This window comes from Molothrus ater, chromosome 2 (genome assembly GCF_012460135.2).
Source record: "Molothrus ater isolate BHLD 08-10-18 breed brown headed cowbird chromosome 2, BPBGC_Mater_1.1, whole genome shotgun sequence".
Taxonomy (NCBI): domain Eukaryota; kingdom Metazoa; phylum Chordata; class Aves; order Passeriformes; family Icteridae; genus Molothrus; species Molothrus ater.
The window spans coordinates 61,521,861-61,541,069 of record NC_050479.2 but is presented as its reverse complement, the minus strand read 5'-3'; the positions used below and the strand labels follow the sequence as shown (position 1 = coordinate 61,541,069).

The following is a 19,209-nucleotide window of genomic DNA, read 5'->3' as shown; positions in this document are numbered from 1 at the left end:
AGTAGAAAAGCTTTACAAGTTGTCCAAATTATAGAAGATGTCTCATCTTTTCCCATGAAAGCTTACAGAGCTTGTAATTTACTGAGTTACTGCTTGTTCTAATAACTACTTGAGGGGATGGCTTGGCATGAGTAAGAGATGAGTTTGAAAAGCTTAACTTGAACTCTCAAGAACTCCACTTTCCCCCACCTCAAGTTCATAACACTGATATCATCGAGTCTTTAAGAAGCTGCCACAGAGTGGGAGGAAAAGAAAGAAGAGTCAAAAACAAGTTCCCAGCTCACACCAAGGCTTCATTAATTAGAACCACGTGCCCCACAGATGGAAGAGTAGTGCCCGATGGCAAAGGGGCTGCTGCACTCCTGTTATGAGAGCATTCCTCTAGAGCAACACTGCAAAGTCTTTTCTCAAACATGGCCTTGGACAGGGCAGGAGACCATGGTGGGGCCAGGCAGGGCAGAGAGCAAACAGCAGGGAGCCAACTGGATCTGGCCATCTGTGACATCTGATGACCAGTCCTCAATTTGGAGGAGAGGCCAAAGAACAAAAATCAAAACAGAGCACAGAGGAACAACAACAAAATTTTTATACAAGGAGCTGTCATCCTTGCTGCAGACTTTGAATGAGCAAGGACTGCACGATGTGCTCATCAAGTAATTTTTTCTCAGCTGTGAAGATTTAGCTAGTCATACCATCCTCACCCTGTCATCGCTTTAGTTGCCTAAAAAAAGTCCCAGACATTTCTAATACTGCTTTTCCAATAAAGAAATCTACATTTGCTCAGAAAGTAGAATCTTAATGAGGCCTTGCTTGCTGAGTTAAAAAAGCATGAGGCAAGAGAAGTCTGTATTAGGGGAAGAAAAATAAATAGCCCTTATTTAAACCCTCCTCTCACCTCAAAACAGAAGGCTCAGAACCTGAAAACTGATAAAAAGCAAACAAAATACAAAATCAATCTCTCTCCTGAAGGTAGCAGGTTTCTCAGCTAGCAAAATAAATTGTCCATTAGAAAAGAAGTGATATCTAAATGCATTCCACGTAAGCAGTCATTTGCAACATCAGAAACTCTCCAAGACTTCTCAGCACATGAAACCTGTGTTTCCAGCTCACACACAAATGCAACAAAATAAGACCAAGTTTTTAACTATTCCTTTCTGGAGCTTGTTAAGTCACTGCTCAATTAAACATGAAGTAACCCAGACACCGTCTCTCAGGGTAGCCTTTTTCCAAACTACAGGAATTTTTTACAAATTACAGCAAACCCCACAGTATTTATACCTCCAAACAAATTATCAGAATCTCATATATAAAATTGTTTTCATGTATAGGTACTTCCAGTAACTTCTTAGGAAGGATCCTAAACATTTGAGACAAAGGGTAAAAGCACAGGTCTAATTTAAAATTTAATTAACACCGATTTTTTTTTAATTTTAAATTTAATTAAAACAGAATCACAGAATCACTTAGGTTGGAAAGGACTTCCAAATCATTGAGTCCAGCCTTTGACTGATGACCACTGTGTAGACCAAAGCATTGAGTGCCATATCCAGCTGTTTCTTGAACAACTTCAGGGATGCTGACTCCACCACCTCCTTGAGCAGCCCACTGCAAGGTTTAACAACCCTTTCTGCTGCTAACCCACAGAAGAGGTAAAGAACTCTAAATATGAATGTAGACTTTTTAAAATGTCAAATTTATTTCCTTCCTTACAGAAGAGCTGCTCTGGGTCTGCAAATTAATGGACAAAATAAGCCTTATTTTGATTTTCACATTGTATGTGCTTAAAAAAAGATGGATTTCTGATGACAATCCCTACAAATTGAAACTCAAATTAGATTTTCTCTTCTCATATAATACCATTTTACAACCAACTCTGAAAACCTCGAGGTTTTACTATTCCTGCTACCCCTAGCTCTTCATGCTACAGTACAGAAACTGTACTGCATACATACAAACCTGTATTTATGTACAGACACAGAATCAGAGAAATAAAAGCACTGGGCAAATATAAAAGCTGCCATTTGATTCTATACTCCCCAGCAGGAACTCCAGTCAAGCAATGTTCTGCACACAAATGTAAAGGGGATTTTTTCCATGGCTTTCAGGTCAGGCTCAGAAAGAGTATCTTAAGCATGGCAGGAAAAAAAGCAAAACTGCCAACTCCATTGCAAGATTAAACCTAGAGTTCCTTAAAACCCACCTATTTTAATTAATTATTTTTATGTGAACAACAAAAAAACGTACATATCAAAGTTTTAAAGTAGCAAATTTTTATTTTTTTTATACTAGGACTTCCCTTTGCTAGTTTAGCTTTAGTACAGATGATCCTCCCTAAGAGAGTATTTACAGACAAGGAAAAATAGTTAAACATTAGGATATTTATTTTGGATACAAATATTTACAGAAAAATACTTATAAAAATTAAGTATTCAAATTTTAATGGACTTCACTTCAAAAAAGCTTAATGCTTTCACACCTTATAAAAACATGTTGCCTTTACTGTGCTCAAATTTACTATTCAGATCTCTGGATTTCTTTATAAGAGCTTTCTTTTGTGCTTCATCAAAGCGATTGACTTTGAGGTCCTGCTCTCGGTCAAATGGCCTTCTCTCCTGAGGTTTGCTCTTTTCTTCAGATGCTTTGCTCTTCAGCTTTTTCTGGTGGATGTCCATGAGAGACTCTGACCTCTTTGACTCCTGGAAAAAATGGGGAGGAAGAGGAAGTAAAGTATTAAAGAATATCAACAACATACAGAAAATTCAAATTGAAAGACTGAAGTCAGGAAGGCTAAAAATTCCAGAAAAAGAAGACAGCTTAGTAACTGTATATAGAATGATAAATTTAGCATACATGGAGTAGAAAGTGTGAGCAATCTTTGCTAGGCTAAAATAATAATAATTCACTGATGTAGATGGCCATAATGTTGTAGGTAACCATGATGTTGTTGAATCTCCGCAGACAACACAGATAAATTATAAACATAATGCAAAAGAAATATAAAAGTTGCTCTGACATTATTGGCAGAATGAAGACACCATGTCAAAAGAAAGATCTCAAAGTACAGGCCAAGTTTCTGATACACATCCCCTAAGCAGCTGGATTTGGTCACTGCTAGGGGCAGGAACAAGCTAGACACCCTTTCAATCTTCCATGCAGTACGATGGGTTTTTACATGTGTGCTCCTAACTTTGAATCATCTGTTGAAAGCCCACAGGACAAAGTCACGGGTTTGAGCTGGAGCATGTGTTTTGCCAACTCACTGGCTTTAGCTGCATTTTTTAGAGAGCATGATCCAGCTCAAACACAACATAAAACTCCAGCTGATTTCACACAGAAGCAGGTTTAGCTCTCCCAAGACCATGAGGCCCCTCATTTACTCAGGTACAGTGCATTTGTAAATCTAAACCAATTCTCTCATCAAAAAGTGCAAAAGTTGAGCAGCTCTGTTTTCTCATGATTTTCCTTCACTTCCCATGCAAACACTTACTACATTACATGTGCAAATAATAGCTTATGCATGAGTTAGGAAAAGATTCTCATGGAAATTAGATAATACTTATATTCATGATGTAACTGTGCCAGCATTGACAAAATTGCACTAGAGAATGTATGTTGTATCAGCACTGAGAGAAGAAACTACTTTAAGAATGAAATCTATTCTAGTGAAGTATCCTTCGTAAATGCCAGTGCAGAAAGAAATAGGAAAGAATAGAGAAAAAAACTTGAAAAGAAAAATAGCCACAACAACCACCTGAAAATCAGAAAAGAGATTTAACAAAAGAGAGAAAACAAATAACAAAACAACCCAAGAAACAATGTTCTTAAACTTTGAGACAACTCCATGAAACTTAGAAACGGAAAAGGCCTGTGCATGTTTTATTCCATCAATGGCAGAGAGCAAAACCCATAGTTTTACATGAAAATTATTCTACTATATTCATAGTGATAGGAGAAACAGACACTAAAGAAGAACCTTAAGACAGAATGCTAATAGCTCTGGATTTGCAAGTCTCTAAGTCAGGAGAAACATATCACTTAATGAACTACAAATAAATTATCAGAAGTTAAATTAATTATCAGATAAACATGTAAAATAAGCCAAAGATGTGATTTTCAAGTTAATTGTCCTCTCAAGAGACAAGATGCCTTCTGTAAGAGCTCAGGCCATACATCAGGGAAGAACTGGAAGTAAGAGCTGTAAGGCAGGCAGTGGTCCACACACTTCGAGGCACAGGGCTGACTGATGGAAAAGTGAGAGGGAATTTGACATGGAGTTCAGATTTCTAGTAATCAACATCTGTCTGTGAACATTATCTGCTCCTGTAGAGACTGAGAAGAACTACATGTGGTGATGTTCCTGTAATGAGTAGTTAATGTAATTAATGACAGAGGGTAATTAATGCAGTGACCGGCTTAGCCCATCAACCCTTTTTTAGGTTAGTGCATATGTTGGCCTAAAAGTTAAACCTGCATTGTTGTTTTATTCTTGGGATGTCAGTAATTGGGTGAAGCAAGCTAATATTTGAACTGAGGTCCCAGCAACCATGTCCTGACATGAGAATGGTTGAAGGAAAGCACCATCTAAAACTGAGGCAATATACACAAACCCAAATTCTGTCACTTTGCAGAAGACCCAATCCTGCTCTTGTTGATGTTAATGCCAAGCATTCTAATGTCTTAAAACAGCAGTAGGTTTGGGCATTAAAGGGAAAACTGTAGTGGCATCACCATGGAAACCAGAAGCACTAGAAATGAGAACCAGAAGAAAAGTGAAGAACTAAAGGAAATAGAGGAAGTATTTTGTGATTACACTTACATTGTATGAAGTCACCTGCTCAATAAGCCTCTTGTCCCTCCCAGATAATACCATTTCTTCATTATCCTTACTGCTTGACTTTTTTGCCTCTTCTCTTTCCTGGTGAGTAGAAGAAAATCACATGATATAGTAATCAGAATGTCTGAAGTAAAAAGCAAGCAAATCTATATCTACTTTAATTAAATCTGGAGGGTAAAGGCCATGACAGAGACTATCAGATATTTTCTGCTCAGCTTGATGGAAGAAGAAACTGGACATGCTAATTGGAAAGTCAATGAGCTGATACAGAGTATCTGATGACTGCAAAAAGGGAGCAGAAATTAACGCATATCAATGATATATAATGCTGTTACTTCATTGCCTTTATCTTTTTAAGCCTGAATTAGTAAATTTTAATAACAAAGAAAAATCTGGGAAAGAAAATTTCACCAACCAACCCATAGTATCTTACTTTGTTTTCACAGAACATCAGTAACACCTACTGCCTGCAAGTGTATATGAATGAATAAATAAATGCTCACCTTGGCTTTTCTCTCTCTGTCAGCTGGAGTATCTGTCCAAATAGATCTATCACCTGATTTGTCATCAGCTCGTCTCTTGAATGTTCTTGGGCCAAATCCAAAGCTTTTCAACTCAGGTGGAAGCTCTGTCATCCATGATTCCCTGGTAACTTGTTTGGGCTCATCCTTTGCAAAAGAAGTAGGGGTGGAGGGAAGAGTGAAAAAAGCATAATCAAAAAATCACTGCCTGAATCTCTTGGCTTCCAGCAGAAATCACAGACTTTTTTTCTTTAACACCTGCACACATGTAGCATCCCAAGTAGAACTGCAACCAGGTTTACACAGAAATAGGCAAAGACAAAGACAAATGCACTCCAGCAACAAAATACTATAAATTAAGAAATCCAACTTACGCTGTCTGCTGCAGTAAGCTTTTCTTTCATTCTCTGAGCTCTGCGTTCAAACTCTTTAGCCACATCAGACTCCACTGGTCCTTTTGCAGGCATTGGGCCTATTAAATTGTCTTCATCCTCACTACTATCTGTCAGCTTCCAAAAATAAAACATTTCTTTCAAACACAGTGCTAAGAGCATCAAGGAACACTTCAGCTTTATAGAATTAGAATGACTTTGTCTAGAAGAGAATATAAACGTAACGTAACGCATTTCCCAGACAAAAAAAGCCTGTATTACAACTCCAGATTAGACCTCTTCTAGCACTTGAACACGGATACTTTGTCTCCACTTTGCCAAAAGCAGCATCTCTTGTCTGAGGCAAGACTGCTGGTAAAGGCAGTGGCAGCACACAAAGCCCTGCTGCTTTACATTGCTCCGCACACAGCCATGCCACCTCTGTGGCTGTGGGCGAGTTTGGAACACACAAGCATACAACTTCCTTATTTTGGGCTTTACCATCACCAGCAACATTTGGATGCATTTCCCTAATAAGGATCACAGTTTCACACTGCAAGAACTGTCTTGAGCTCAGATGCTGTAAGGATGTCAGAAAGAATGGAGTGCAAGGCAGGGTACTGGTGCACACATAGTACTATGCCCCTGCAAGTACAGCATCTCCAACTAATCCTTTGGCTCTGTCATTCACTTCTTCAACCCCTCATGGATCCCTTCAGGAAGAATTTCTTCACTGCAAGGGTTATCAAGGGTGATCAAAGGAAGTGATGGAGTCACCATTCCTGGAAGAGTTCAGAAAATGACTGGATGTGGCCCTTAGTGCCATGGTCTATTTGACAAGGTGGTGATTGGTCAAAGGTTGGACTGAAGAACCCTGGAAGTCTTTTCCAACTTAATGATTCCATGATTCTGACATCGTGTTCTAAGGAATTTTTTGAAGAAGGGCTAAAAAATTAAATTTGTTAGGGACTAGATGTCAATTAAAATCTTCCTACCTGCCATGGGTTGTACAAAAAGGTCACCGGTGCCTCCCTCCAAGTTCAAACAGTACAGATGTGGATGGAAGCAAAACTAGACAGAAAATTGTGATGCCACAGTGTCCTGGGTGCAAAGCTAAAGTGCCCAATATTTTAAAAAGTGCAACAATATCTACAGAAGTGCAAAGATTTTGCTATAGTCTGACTGTGCGTGATAAAGCAATGGGAGTAGGATGACAAGGCTGTGTAGCCAGGAAGCACAAATTGAGAATACACAAGGTGGTGAATCATTAGATTCACTAAAGCAAAGTGAAGAGTCAGCATGCCTCTAAAGATGTACTTGAATACAAAAGAATTAAATACATTTTTTAAAAAGCCAACAAGAAATTACTCATATTAAAAAATAAGAAAAAGAGTATTATTAGGAAGAGGTAACAAAAAGATAACTATTAGAGTGAGAAAAAAGGTAAGTTCTGTAATACCTGTAAAAAAGCTGATGCTAGAAGATGTATTTATGAGAAGAGAGACTTTTTTGTTTGCAAAATATAAAAGCAGACAGCAGACATCTCTGCCTCAAGAGATTTGTCACTATGATAAATTGCTTAATCATTATTTGGAGTTATAAGACGATGAGTACTTCAGAAATGTCAGATAATCTTTCTGCACGATGAATTACAACACCCCTCACTGTAGGAGGCTGGAGAATTATATGCTTTGCAACTGCTAACCAAAAAAGTGAAGTTTCAGAGCAGCCTTTGCATCCTTCCTTCCTAGAGTGTCTAGCATCTCCTATAGTATCTGGGAGTTAATTGTAAAAATGTAAGCATTTTTAAAATAAACAGAATAACCATTAATTCTCTCAAGGAATTAACATTCAGTTTAACACAGCATGAGAGAGATTCACTTGTCTAAGCACTGGTATCCAGCACCATTTTTGGTGTCTTAGTGTCTCCTGCCTGATGTAAGAGGTGATGCTCAAGAAGGGTATGACCTTCTCTAAAAGTGCTACTCCCTACCTGCCAGGCCCTCCCATAGGCAATTTGGATCCCTGAGAATGGTACTGGAAGCCCATGTTCAGGGAGTTCAACCTTCCCCATAGCTGTATTTTATCACACATCTTGTTCCTCATTGTTCTTTAGTAGCACATGCATTATTTTGCAGCCAGAACTTCTACCTAGTTTTTACCTAACAAGACCAGAAAAGTCAAAAAACGTGAACCTAAAAGGCAAGTCACTGTCACTGTCCTGCACCTCACTCCCAGGTATTGTCCTGCAATTGCTAAGAACAATTTAGTGACACTGTAATGCCAGTCTTGATGGTATTCTTTTGGATAAACTTATTTAAAGGTTGTAGCCACTAGTAAACATTTTTAAGGAGGTGAAGATGTGTTTTCTGCCTGCAGTTTAGGATGCCAAGATCGCTTGTGTTCAGTGAGTGCACCAGCTATTTAACAACAAAAGCAAAACAAACCAGGCCAGTCTTTTTGTTTCTTTTTTTTTTTAAAGGCTTATTTATGCTCAAGTATTTGACTCCAGCAAAAACATGCCAGACACTTTATGGTCCAAAATTAAACTGTCATCCTGAGAAGTATCTGGTAGTCTCTTTCAGGCTGCAACTTGTTTAACCATTTCAGATAGCTTGTACTAAAACAAAAGGCTTCTCTTTGCACAAACCTGGGGACGGGATTCTGATGGAACAGACGGTCCTATGAAACATCTGCTACTTCTGGTGTCCTCTGAAGCTTTCCTAAAGCCAGGTGGTAATGCAGGACCTATAATGGGCCTTGACAGCAGAGGAAAAAAAAATATTATTTTTTCAGTTGAAGGGGAAAAATAGATCAGTATAAAAATAAAAATGAAACATCAATGAAAAGTATGACTTTCCTTCCTCCTCACACCAAGTGTGCCCCTGTGCATACATACTGCAGAAATAATTGAATAAGACTGCCTCCATTTTCCAGGAGGACCTGTGCAGACAGATTTGATGCAAAAGAAACAGAACCAGGAAAGTTGCAGCATGTAGTCAAAGAAATCTACTTTTTTCTTTCCTAGCTTCCTTCAGCTGATTCAAAAGCAATGAAAGGTGATAAGACAAATATAGACTCCTCCTTCACAATCAACAAACCCAATTTCCTTGTTCTCATCTTGCACCTCAGTTTCATTGTCCTTTAATAAGCAGAAACAGTGAATTGCTCTGATTTTATTTTACCTTGGAGTGAGAAAGAGAAGGAAAGTTTTGTAGTCCAGGTAACTTCACTGATTTGTTTTTAAGCAACAGCTCTGCAAGAAATGGTAATCAGCTGTCTCCACAAACACAGAAAGGTGAGAATCTCTTTTCTGTGGTGAAAAAACTACTACAAACTAATCTCAAAGAAACTGTGCTTGCTGTATTGAAAGTCTTTTAAATGCGGGTTCCTCTTAATAATCCACCATAATAGTCTTTAAAGCTAATAAAAACTAATTAAAAGCTTAAACAACTGTCACCTGAAGACATATCCAGGTGACAGTATTCTCACAATGTAAGAGGAGACATTGTTTATTATGACCTTCAGTTGTGAGCTCTAGGTTATTAAATGTAACAACACCTGAATTGAATTTGCTAATTATGGCCTTTACTCAATCCCACTTAATCTAATCAGGACAGCCCTGCTGTAGTGATATTGTTGCCAGGGTGTAAAGAGGGGAAATAAAGACACAAAGTCTCCCTGAAGAACCAACCACAGATATACAGACATGAGCAATAAATATGAGCTCAGGCCAGGACAAGGTTTTGAACCCAGGCAAGAAGTCTGGGTTAATTTTGAAGTTCCATCTCCACCTAGCTGCTACAGTTTTATCTTCCTTCCTTCCCGACTACTTTCTTGTTAGAGACCATGCTTTAAATTCCTATTGTAATTTAAAGAGTTTAAACTCATACAGATATAGCAAAAAGAATCTTTTATTTTAGTATACAAGTACCTTTAATCTGCATGGAGAGATAGAGAAATCAAACTATAAAAAAAGCTCTCTACTGAAATTTATTTATATGAACATCTCTGTTGTGGGCTGTATCTTTGCAGCCTGTGAGAAAGAACCAATCCCAAATGCTCTGTCTTGATTCTGTCACAGCTCAAAGGCCCTTTAGGGAACAGAAAAGTAGTTTTCATATTCTTCCTTCCCATCCTTTCCATTCCTTACGCTTTTTCTTTTCCACTACATGAATATCTCTTCAAGTCTTTCCTCAGCAGTACAGAGGTGACATGATCCTTGACAGTTTCCTGGATGTCCAAAGGGTCTCTGAATAGGTGAATTGAATCTAAATACTAGTAATATTTTAACTCTGATAATATATTTACTCTAATAATAAATTAACTACTAATAAATAACTGGTAAACACATTTTACTGCTGTAGGTAACTTCAGTACTGGCAGCATGTCAAAAAATACCCCCCAAACTTATGAACTAAGCGTTAATTTAAGGACTATTGCATTTCATACATGGCAAAGACTGTTCTCCTGTCGTTGGACTTGGAAGTCCTTGCTAATGCACATTTCAAGATGGACATTTCAGCATTCTTCTGATGTATAACACAAAATTTTTTAAGATCACCTTTACTCTTTACCTTGATGTGTGAACACTTCAGAAATATTTATGAGTGCTGCACTTCTAGCTAACACTGATAAACAGCAATATAATCTTCAAAGTTGAAGGAAATCTTTTCTATTTTAAAATTTATATATATTTAAAATATATATATTTTAAAATATATAAAATATATATATTTTATGCTGGAATGATTCAAACCATTTTCAAAAAGCTGCAGATTGCCACATGAGCTGCCCCTAATCATGAACACGTTGCTTTGACAAGTCTGGAAAAGATGTAAGAGAATAAAAGCTTTCCTAAAAGAATGAGTATGTCACACAGAGCTGATAAACAGCCTGTCCATACACTGAAACAAACGACCTGCATTTGTTTCAATTATTCATGGCTCAGTTGGCAGCTGGCAATCTGCTCAAGGCTAAGGGCAATGCAGCAGGCAGACAGCAGCATTGTGTCTGCGCCCTGCACGGCTCACACGCCTCCCAGACTCCCAGGTGTGCGGGGGTGGAAGACAGACAAGGCTCTTCCCACACATCTCACTGTTCCCACCTATTCAGGGAATCAGGCTGGGTGCAAAACAGCTCTCTCAACCTGCTTTCTCAGTGTGTGCTAGGAGCAATTGTATGGTGAGGTAGGGAAAAATAATACAGTGAGTGCCAAGTGCCTTCTACTGCTTTGATCTATCACAGGCACAGAGCAGACTCTTGCCTCAATGTCACAGAATATTCTGAGTTGGAAGGGAACCACAAGGATCATCAAGTCCAGCTCTCCAGTGAATGGCCCCTTCCTCTTCCATTTTACCATGAGTATTCATGTCAAAAATCAAGAAAGCAAAAACGCTACCTCTGCTGGTATTAGAAGTTACAAGCATTTCTTTTTTTTAATAGAGAATACATTATTATTAATGATCTGCTAATTTTTATAATTAAAATCATACTTTGTGCATGCACTACGCAAGAAAAAGGAAAAAAAAATTAGTTGTTTGTGGGACCATCAAAGAATCAAATGATCCCACTGAGCATGATAACCACAACTACAAAAGAGTTTTTTGATTACAGCAAAGTGTAATCAAATGTACACGAGGAAGATACTCCTAAATAACCTCAGCTACATAAATTCTTGCTTAGTTACATAAATTTTATGCTGCCAAGTATCATAAAAATTTATGCAAACGAAAAAAAAAAGAATTAACTTTGAAATTTCTTTTGAGATGGTATATTTCACACACAGCTCAACAGTAAATTGAGTCACTTTCCTGGAACTGAAAACTCATACCTGACAGGCAAGTATTATTTTATCTACCAAATCCTATTGCTCTGAGGAAGATAAAAGTGATCAAGGGACTCTTGTACTTTTCATCAGGAAGTATCCCCTTGGAAGCACCAATTCCACTATGGACTATAATTTCAAATTATAGAAGGAAGTGCCCAGATTGAAGTGAAGACTAAAAGACTAAAAGGCTGTGAGATACTGTTGAGTTCTGTATAGAAAATCCATATAATATTTTGGGGTGGAAGTATTTTATAACTGTAAGCAATCAAATGGAAAGCTTCCTGATAGAGACCATAAATAATGTTTATTTGTGTAGACCTGACAGCCTCTTTTCTAGAAACCTACAGTGTTCAGAGTAGTTTTGTACCTGGAGGCATGTGAACAATAATCCTTGATGCACTAGCAAAGGACATGGTATTGCACCACACACAAGGTAACAGCCCCAGTCCCTCACAGACCAGAATGAACCCTACACAACTACAGGTCCTTGTACCTATAATTTGTTTTTTCTCCACTGATCTGAGACCTATCAAAAGAAATGGAGGAAATTTGACATCCAAAATACATCTCAGAAAATTTACATGAGTTCTTTTACTCTCCTTCCAACTTGGCCTAGGAGGGCTGGTGCTCTGTTTCAAGGGAATGCTGTTCTTGCTGTTCTCAGAACATGGAGGAAGCATTACCTCTAATCATCTCAATCTCAAGTGCACTACTGAAATGTTCTGTAATAGTGATACAAAACATTTAATCTAAAATAATTGTGTTTTGAGGAAAAGAATCCGAATATAATTCCATTTTAATTACCTCTCTGGAGAATCATCCTGTTTTTTAAATCCAGGAGGAAGAGCTGGCCCAAAAAAGCCATCATCATCATCGTCTTCATGAATTCTTTTTTGCTTTCTGCAAATACAGATTTCACTTAATAATTACCTTGACAAGCATAGCAATTATCTGTGTTTTAAAAGGAAAAAAATCCACAAAATTATTTCATAGGGTCTTCTGTACTAAATATCCTGCTGTTACTATGGAAACAGTGCAAAAGGATCCAAAATGATTTGAAGCAATTAAAAAATTGGGAGTATAAGATTCACTTCAAAAACGTTCTGACATTTAAAAAAGAAAAAAAAAATAAAAACAACATTAAGAATGCCTTTGGTGTAGAAAGAAGTTTAGTATAATGTTGAAATACCATTTTCTAGTCACAAAGTAATTTAAAATTCAGTACTTTCCCCATTTTTATATGCTGTCTGCATTTTGAGTAGTATTTTTCCTGTTCAATTCTAATTAGCTGAAAAACTATTGACTAAGAAAACAAGAAAAAAATTGAATAATAATTACTCTAGCACTCATTAAGATGGCATAATGGCCTTCAAGTCTCTTATACAAGGGTTAGAGCAAACACACACAAATTCTTAACACAGCAATTGTGAGTAATCAACCCAACAAATGAGAGCATCTGCAGACTCCTGTTACTTGCTAAACAATTCAGGTTTTTTCATTAGAGTTGACTTAACTGAATGCATAAATTCATGTCCATAAACAGGTCTTATGGCCTCTCAGAGTCAGTACACCAAAACCAGGGCAAAAACTCAAGTAACAAATACTTATGCCCATGATAAGCGGTGTCTGTCCTTAGCATAAACATGCAAATTTGCAGAACTAAAATAAAACATATAAATACAGAGATCTGGCTGCCCCAAATAATTTAATTCCACCGTAGGATGTCAAACAGGTCAGCTGAACATTCTTGGCCATGGAGAACATGCAATTAAAAGTTTTACACAGTTACAGAGTGTAAAAAGGTACAGAGTGTACCTTTTTTTATACAATATTGTCCCTTCTTTGTAAGTTGGACTCATTACATTTGCAATACAATTTGTAAATATACAAATAGCCCAAAACCATACTCACTTGGGTGCTGGATCTCCTTCTGTCTCCTCTTCAGAATCTCTGTTTGTGTCTCTGGGTTGAGGAAGAGATTCTGAGTCGTCATCACTGTCAGGAGTTTCTGAGCTACAGCTGCTTTTGTAGTCTGGAGGCAGTGCTGGTCCTGCAACTGAACATCCAGAGTTATTTGGGATCATAAAATCACAGAACGGTTTGGATTGGAAAGGACCTTAAATATTATCTAGTTCCAATCCCCCTGTCCTGGGCACGGAACCTTCTACTAGACCACGTTAAATAAGGATACTACCAAATGTTTCAAATAAGTATGACCTACCACAGCATCTCCAAAACACATATTTACTTGGAATTAAGCTTATTTAATCACTGCTCTCTCCAGCATTTAGAGAAGATATCTAAATAAATTTCTAGAAGCTACTTCTTTCAGCACCTTATGTCTGTCAACAACCTACCCTGAACTGTTCTGACTTAGGACATTACTAATCCATTACTACATAAGCATCCTCTGGAACAGGACTAGAAAGCCCTGTTTTGTGTAACAACTAATGTACAGTGGATGTGGCATAAACCAGTATATTTAAAAGAAACACTTGTATTAAAGCATTTGAAGCTTACTAGTGAAGAAACACATCATCTGTACATACATAGCATGGGAGACCATAAATTATTAAATGGGAGCATTTGTGACCATAAAGTATTAAATTAATTGCCAGCCTGCTTTGAGAATGGTTTAATGATTAAGGTTATTCCCAGTTCAGCTAAATGTGAACAGCATGGACAGATTTAAGTACTCTGATGAAAAAGAGATGATTTAGGTATTCAGAGAATGAATTCAAAGAATTGTTGCTGTCAGAAGGCCAGGGCAGTGGATGGAGCTCTCATGCTCCAGCAAAACCTTCATGCTCTGGGGTAATATCTCAGCAAAATTAAAATTCAGACACTAACACTGCTAATGGGTCTGAGCTGCTTCTGGCACTGTGCCCACCAGCAGACACTGATCTTTATAGATTTATTTGGCTATAGCACCATGCGCAGTGGATCCAGAAGCAGCATAGTCATTGACCCTAACAGCAAATGCCCTCCAAACAAGACCCCTAACACAGATACCCTCACAGGCTTGATCAACAAGGAGTCAGCTGGAGCAAGCAAAAACCAGCAATGGTTCCCAGGTAAGAGGCCTTCCCAATCCAGGGCAAGGCACCTGTTTACACAAACACAGTACAAACAGCCCACATTCCCATGTAATGGAGATTTGATTCTACTGATGATTTAGCATCCTGAGACACAGACACCATCATTCCTCCTCTTAATATCTCAAGCACTGAGTACAAGACTTGCAGGACAGAGAGGTGCTTTGGTGAGGAAAAGACATTGTTCCCTTTATGAACAGTCAAGGGTCAGATGAAATGATAAATGGTAGCAGGAAATTAGATCTTCAGTTGAAGAACTACCACTTTTTGATAGTACAAAATACAACCTAATGCATATGATGGTTCCATTGTTAGCTGACAAAGGCTAGGCAGAAATCAAGTCCTTCGAGTGAGCTTCACAAAGCTTTTAATCATGTTTAGCAGAAGACTAGCTACAAAGCATCCAGGCAGATCTGCCACTTCTTTGTTTCCTGTTCTAATGGAAAAGACTTTAACTGGGACATACAAATCCATTTCAGCACTAGGAAGGAAAAAAAAAAAGACAAACCACTTCTCCCACCCTGAAAAAACCCAAACACAACAACCTAGCCTATAAAGGTAAAGTAAGTTCAAGATGAAAGGAAACAAACAGATTAATAATAAGTAGGAATAAAAACTGCTATCAAGAAGTCCCCTCTTCTGGTATGAAAAGCACCACTTGAATAAAAGCACTTAAAACCCAGACAGAACCTGCACAACTGCTTTCTGCAGCCACCTGGTACCCTGACATCATGGCAAGCGGACTTCATTTGCTCTAAATGCAAAAGAAAAGACTTGGAGTGGAAGGAACAAATGCAGATACAATTTGATGAGTCTGATACTAGAGAGGAAGAGAGAAACTAGGAGTAGTTTTGTGAGCTTCACAGAACTAGTAAAACCAAAACTGTTTAAGGAAGGACAGTGGTCCCACTGGCATGTTGTTCAACACCAGGGCTAACACACATGTTTTTATCTCATTCCTTCTCTGTTATGTTGGCAAAACTGTTTGCATGGGCTATGCAATAAGCTGGATCAGGGAACTTAAAAGGCATAAAGGTAACACTGCAAAACACAGCACTCCCCTGAAAGATCTGTTTGTTAGTGGAACTGCAGCCTAAGCAGGACAACCAGAAATTAAACAGAGACTGAGACTGACTAATGAAGGGAAAATGGCATTTAAAGCCCGAGGAAGAAAAAGTCATTGGACATGGTGAAAAGAAATGGAGGGGAAAGAGACTTGGGATTAAAAATTAATATGATCATGGTACTGACCGAGACTAACAATCAGCACAGGCAAATATACAGCTATGGATCAGGATGGTTTGGAGAGCCACAAGAAAGAGCAGAAAGGTAGGAAAGGAAATTGCTAAGTGTAAATTCTGGGAGCAGAGAAAGAAAAGGGTGAGGAGGGAGGCCAAGATCTAATCAGAAGTCTGTGGAATTCCCCAAAAGCCACCAAAAAGTGGAAAAATACAGATGAAAGGAGGAACAGAGGAGAGCTCAAAGAGTCAGGAAACTAAACCTAATGAGGTGAGGAGGATAAATGGATGTAGCAATGGCAGAGCAACAGAAAAATTACAAAGTAACAGCTCAGAACAATTCAGAACAGAACAATGGGATAAAAATGTATCAGAAGAAAATGTTTGGGATAGTGAGGAGAGAAACAGGACCAAGTGAGATTGAAGTGACCATCCTACTAATGAGCTGGCTTTGGTGATTATCTGCCTGAAAATTAAGTCAATTCAATTCAGAAACCAAATTAAAAGCCACTTTTTGTTTTGTTAGGTTTATTTCTGCTGTATTTGGGGATTCTAAGCAAACTACCACATCATCAGACATGTACTGGTAAGCTCTCAAGGACAGACAAGGCCTTTCAGCCTCCAGCACAGTGGTAGATCAACTCAGACATATCAACACATCCGTATGTGGCCTCAATGCTGAAACAGACAAAACTCCCTTCTGTGCCTCTGGCTATTTTTAGCCATTCCCTAGCATTTCTTTCCTGATGGTACAAGGACAGCCCAGAGGCAGGGACAAATGGGCCAAAGGAAGTACAATGCTTCCAGCAGGAGCACAGTTAGTCCAGCTTCAAAGCACCATCATGAAGTGAAGAATCAGGAAGTAAGTGCATCCCATGGGCTGGACAAGCTGGAGAAGGTAAAGGATTTACTAGGGATGAGCTTTTGGGTCTGTCCAGCTACCATTTGCTTCCATCCTGCTCCTGATTAAGGGTCACAGAAGTATTTTTAGCAACCTCTCTGACAGCACAGGCAATGTGGTTTGTCCCATGGTAAGAAAACCAGTGGGTATCATGGGACAAAGTGTGTGGATGCTTGTATCCAGAGGGGTGGCAGAGTGGGGCTCAGGGGGGCTGAGATCTTTGCTACTGACTGTGGTGCACATCAGCCTGCACAAGGGTAAAAATGCTGCTGGACACTGGGCCAACTAGTGTCCCAAAGCTGCAGAGAGCTCCCAGGTAGATTGTCTCCAGAAGGAATGTATTAGCAATAAATCTAATCATAATCATACATAGTCACTCTCCTATTTCTTGTGTCTGTCTGAGAACCTTCTCTTGTGCCTGAGAGTCTTCTCTGCCACAGACTGCTCAAAGTCCTACTTTCTTGCTGTTGGGAGACAGAAACTATGAAAGTAGATGAAAAAAACAAGTGCTCTTCAAGAAAAGCATTGAGCAGCTCAAGTATCAGTGAGACTACTGTGACAGGAAAAATATTGGAAAAGCTGTTCAGCTTTCAAAGGTGAAGCATTTCTTAAAATAGTTAGAACACACAGGAGAAATTGTTACAGAACAAATTCTAGGCCCATTTGACTCAAGATCCAGTAAGTGTTGCAGCACAGAAGGTGCTGGTGGCAGCCCCACCGTGTGATTTTTGTCACTCCAGGTGCAGGGCTCCAGATGGAGCTGCAGTTCTGTACAGCAAAGTGTGTTATGCCAAAGTACTTGCTCTCCTTTCTTCCTCTGCACTGCAGCAGTCTGCCTCATGGGGTGAGCAGGGACACTGAGCTACTGTAAGTCAAAGCCAGAAAAAGTTTGTGAAAATTATAAAAACAAACAATCTGCCAGTAGCTGGAGTTTGGGGTTTTTGTTTGTTTTCAAAGGTAAATAAATTCCTTCACCCACTTCACACAGGAATTTCCAAGCAGATCTTGGATCAGTTGCCAGAGCAACTGCAATACCATGGAACTGATTTACACAGGGACAAAGAGGGGACAAACTCAGCTGACTAACCTAAACTAGACACTGTGGAAACACCCAATGTCACAAACCCATGGCCTAAGGATAAGTTTAACTTGTTTTGTTCATACACAATACAGATATTTGCAGCATGCTCAGTGTGTTGATGGACAGTGAATAAGGCATTAACACAGATATGGCCAGGAAAGGCAGCACCAGCTCGTGCAGCCAGGGCTTCTGCACAAAGCCGAGATCCGGACACAGAGCTTGATGTTGCCATGGTGTCAGCTGATGCAGCAGCTTTGTTCCTCTTGCTACTGCTCCCTCTTCTGGACTAAAAAATTAGAGAGCAGACAAGCACAACAAACCTTTCCCATCAGAGCTGCTTTCTTTGGAGTAACCGAACGGTCAGTGGCACACTGCTAGAAATGGAATATATGGACTAGTGCCTTGAACCTGGATTAAAGGCAAGGAGTGCAAACGCTCAAAGTGCTGCTTCCAGAGATATTACTGACAGAGAACATGCAAGAATTTCAGCGGGGAAACTGAGCTCCACTGCAGAAGAGCCAGCCTGGCAGTCAGCTGGTCTCGGTGGGATCCCACCCCTGATGTGACAGCTCTCGACATGACAGACCCTGGCAGCAAGGCACCACAGCCCCGCTGACCGGCAGTCTGCTCCACATCCTGAGGTACTCTGCCTGGAAAACCGCAGCTGATGAAGTGGTTTGGCTTGGCGAAGGAAAACACGCTGCACAGGCCCAGCCTCCTCCTTTCCCACCCGCTAATTTCACACTTGGAGCTGCTGAAGAGCACAGGCTTCAAAGAGCACGGGAGACTTGAGCGGGACGAAAGTGACCGAAAGCACTATTTTTCTAAAACGGGGTTTTAGAGCATTTCATATCTGTAGCATTCCATCGCATATGGCGCTTGTTTTTTGTGTGTTTTTTTCCCCCCCTAAAAAAGTCGCTGTCATGACCGTCCCTGAGCTGAGTTTAGCTCCATCCAGGCGCCGCACTGGCGGTGTACACCCCGCGCAGCGGAGCCCCGCTATCCCACCCACGGAGCATCCCGCGCCGCGGAACACGGGCTGCAGAGCCGCTCTATCCCACTCGCAGAGCACCTCACACTACGGAACACCGGCTGCAGACCCCGCTGTGCCCCCACGGAGCACCCCACGCTGCGGCACAAGGGCCGAAGAGCCCCGCTCTCCCACCGCGTCCCTGCGCTCTCACCCTGGCTGAAGTCCTCGCCCGGCTCGGCCTCGGCGCGGCGCGGGAAGCCGGGCGGCAGCGCGGGGCCGATCAGCTGGCGGGCCATGGCGGGGCCGGCTCGGGGAGCAGCCCGGCCGCCGTCCCCGTCCCGCTCCGCTTCCCTGCTCCCGCCCCT

General features: G+C 40.0%; 1 protein-coding gene across 2 annotated transcripts; it reads right to left on the bottom strand.

The window, feature by feature from the left end:
* Positions 1–2,249: 2,249 nt before the first annotated feature.
* GPALPP1 (GPALPP motifs containing 1) lies at positions 2,250–19,189 on the bottom strand. 2 transcript variants are annotated; one of them, XM_036379354.2, is made up of 8 exons: positions 19,056–19,189; positions 13,468–13,606; positions 12,361–12,456; positions 8,377–8,485; positions 5,730–5,864; positions 5,338–5,502; positions 4,817–4,915; positions 2,250–2,696 (listed from the first exon to the last, which is right to left on the bottom strand). In XM_036379354.2, the coding sequence occupies exons 1-8, from the start codon at positions 19,138–19,140 to the stop codon at positions 2,478–2,480; spliced, it is 1,047 nt and encodes a 348-aa protein (XP_036235247.1). In that variant the 5' UTR covers positions 19,141–19,189; the 3' UTR covers positions 2,250–2,477. The 2 variants fall into 2 exon arrangements, with proteins under 2 accessions (XP_036235247.1, XP_036235237.1); XM_036379344.2 differs by having other exon boundaries at positions 13,468–13,612; positions 19,056–19,187.
* Positions 19,190–19,209: the final 20 nt, after the last annotated feature.

Excerpts from the sequence above, each read along its gene's own strand:
- GPALPP1 (XM_036379344.2), bottom strand. The coding sequence starts at position 19,140 with ATGGCCCGCCAGCTGATCGGCCCCGCGCTGCCGCCCGGCTTCCCGCGC. Across the intron at positions 12,457-13,467 it reads GAAGGAGATCCAGCACCCAA|AAAGCAAAAAAGAATTCATG; the intron begins GTGAGTATGGTT and ends CTGTATTTGCAG. Across the intron at positions 5,865-8,376 it reads CATCAGAATCCCGTCCCCAG|CTGACAGATAGTAGTGAGGA; the intron begins GTTTGTGCAAAG and ends TATTTTTGGAAG.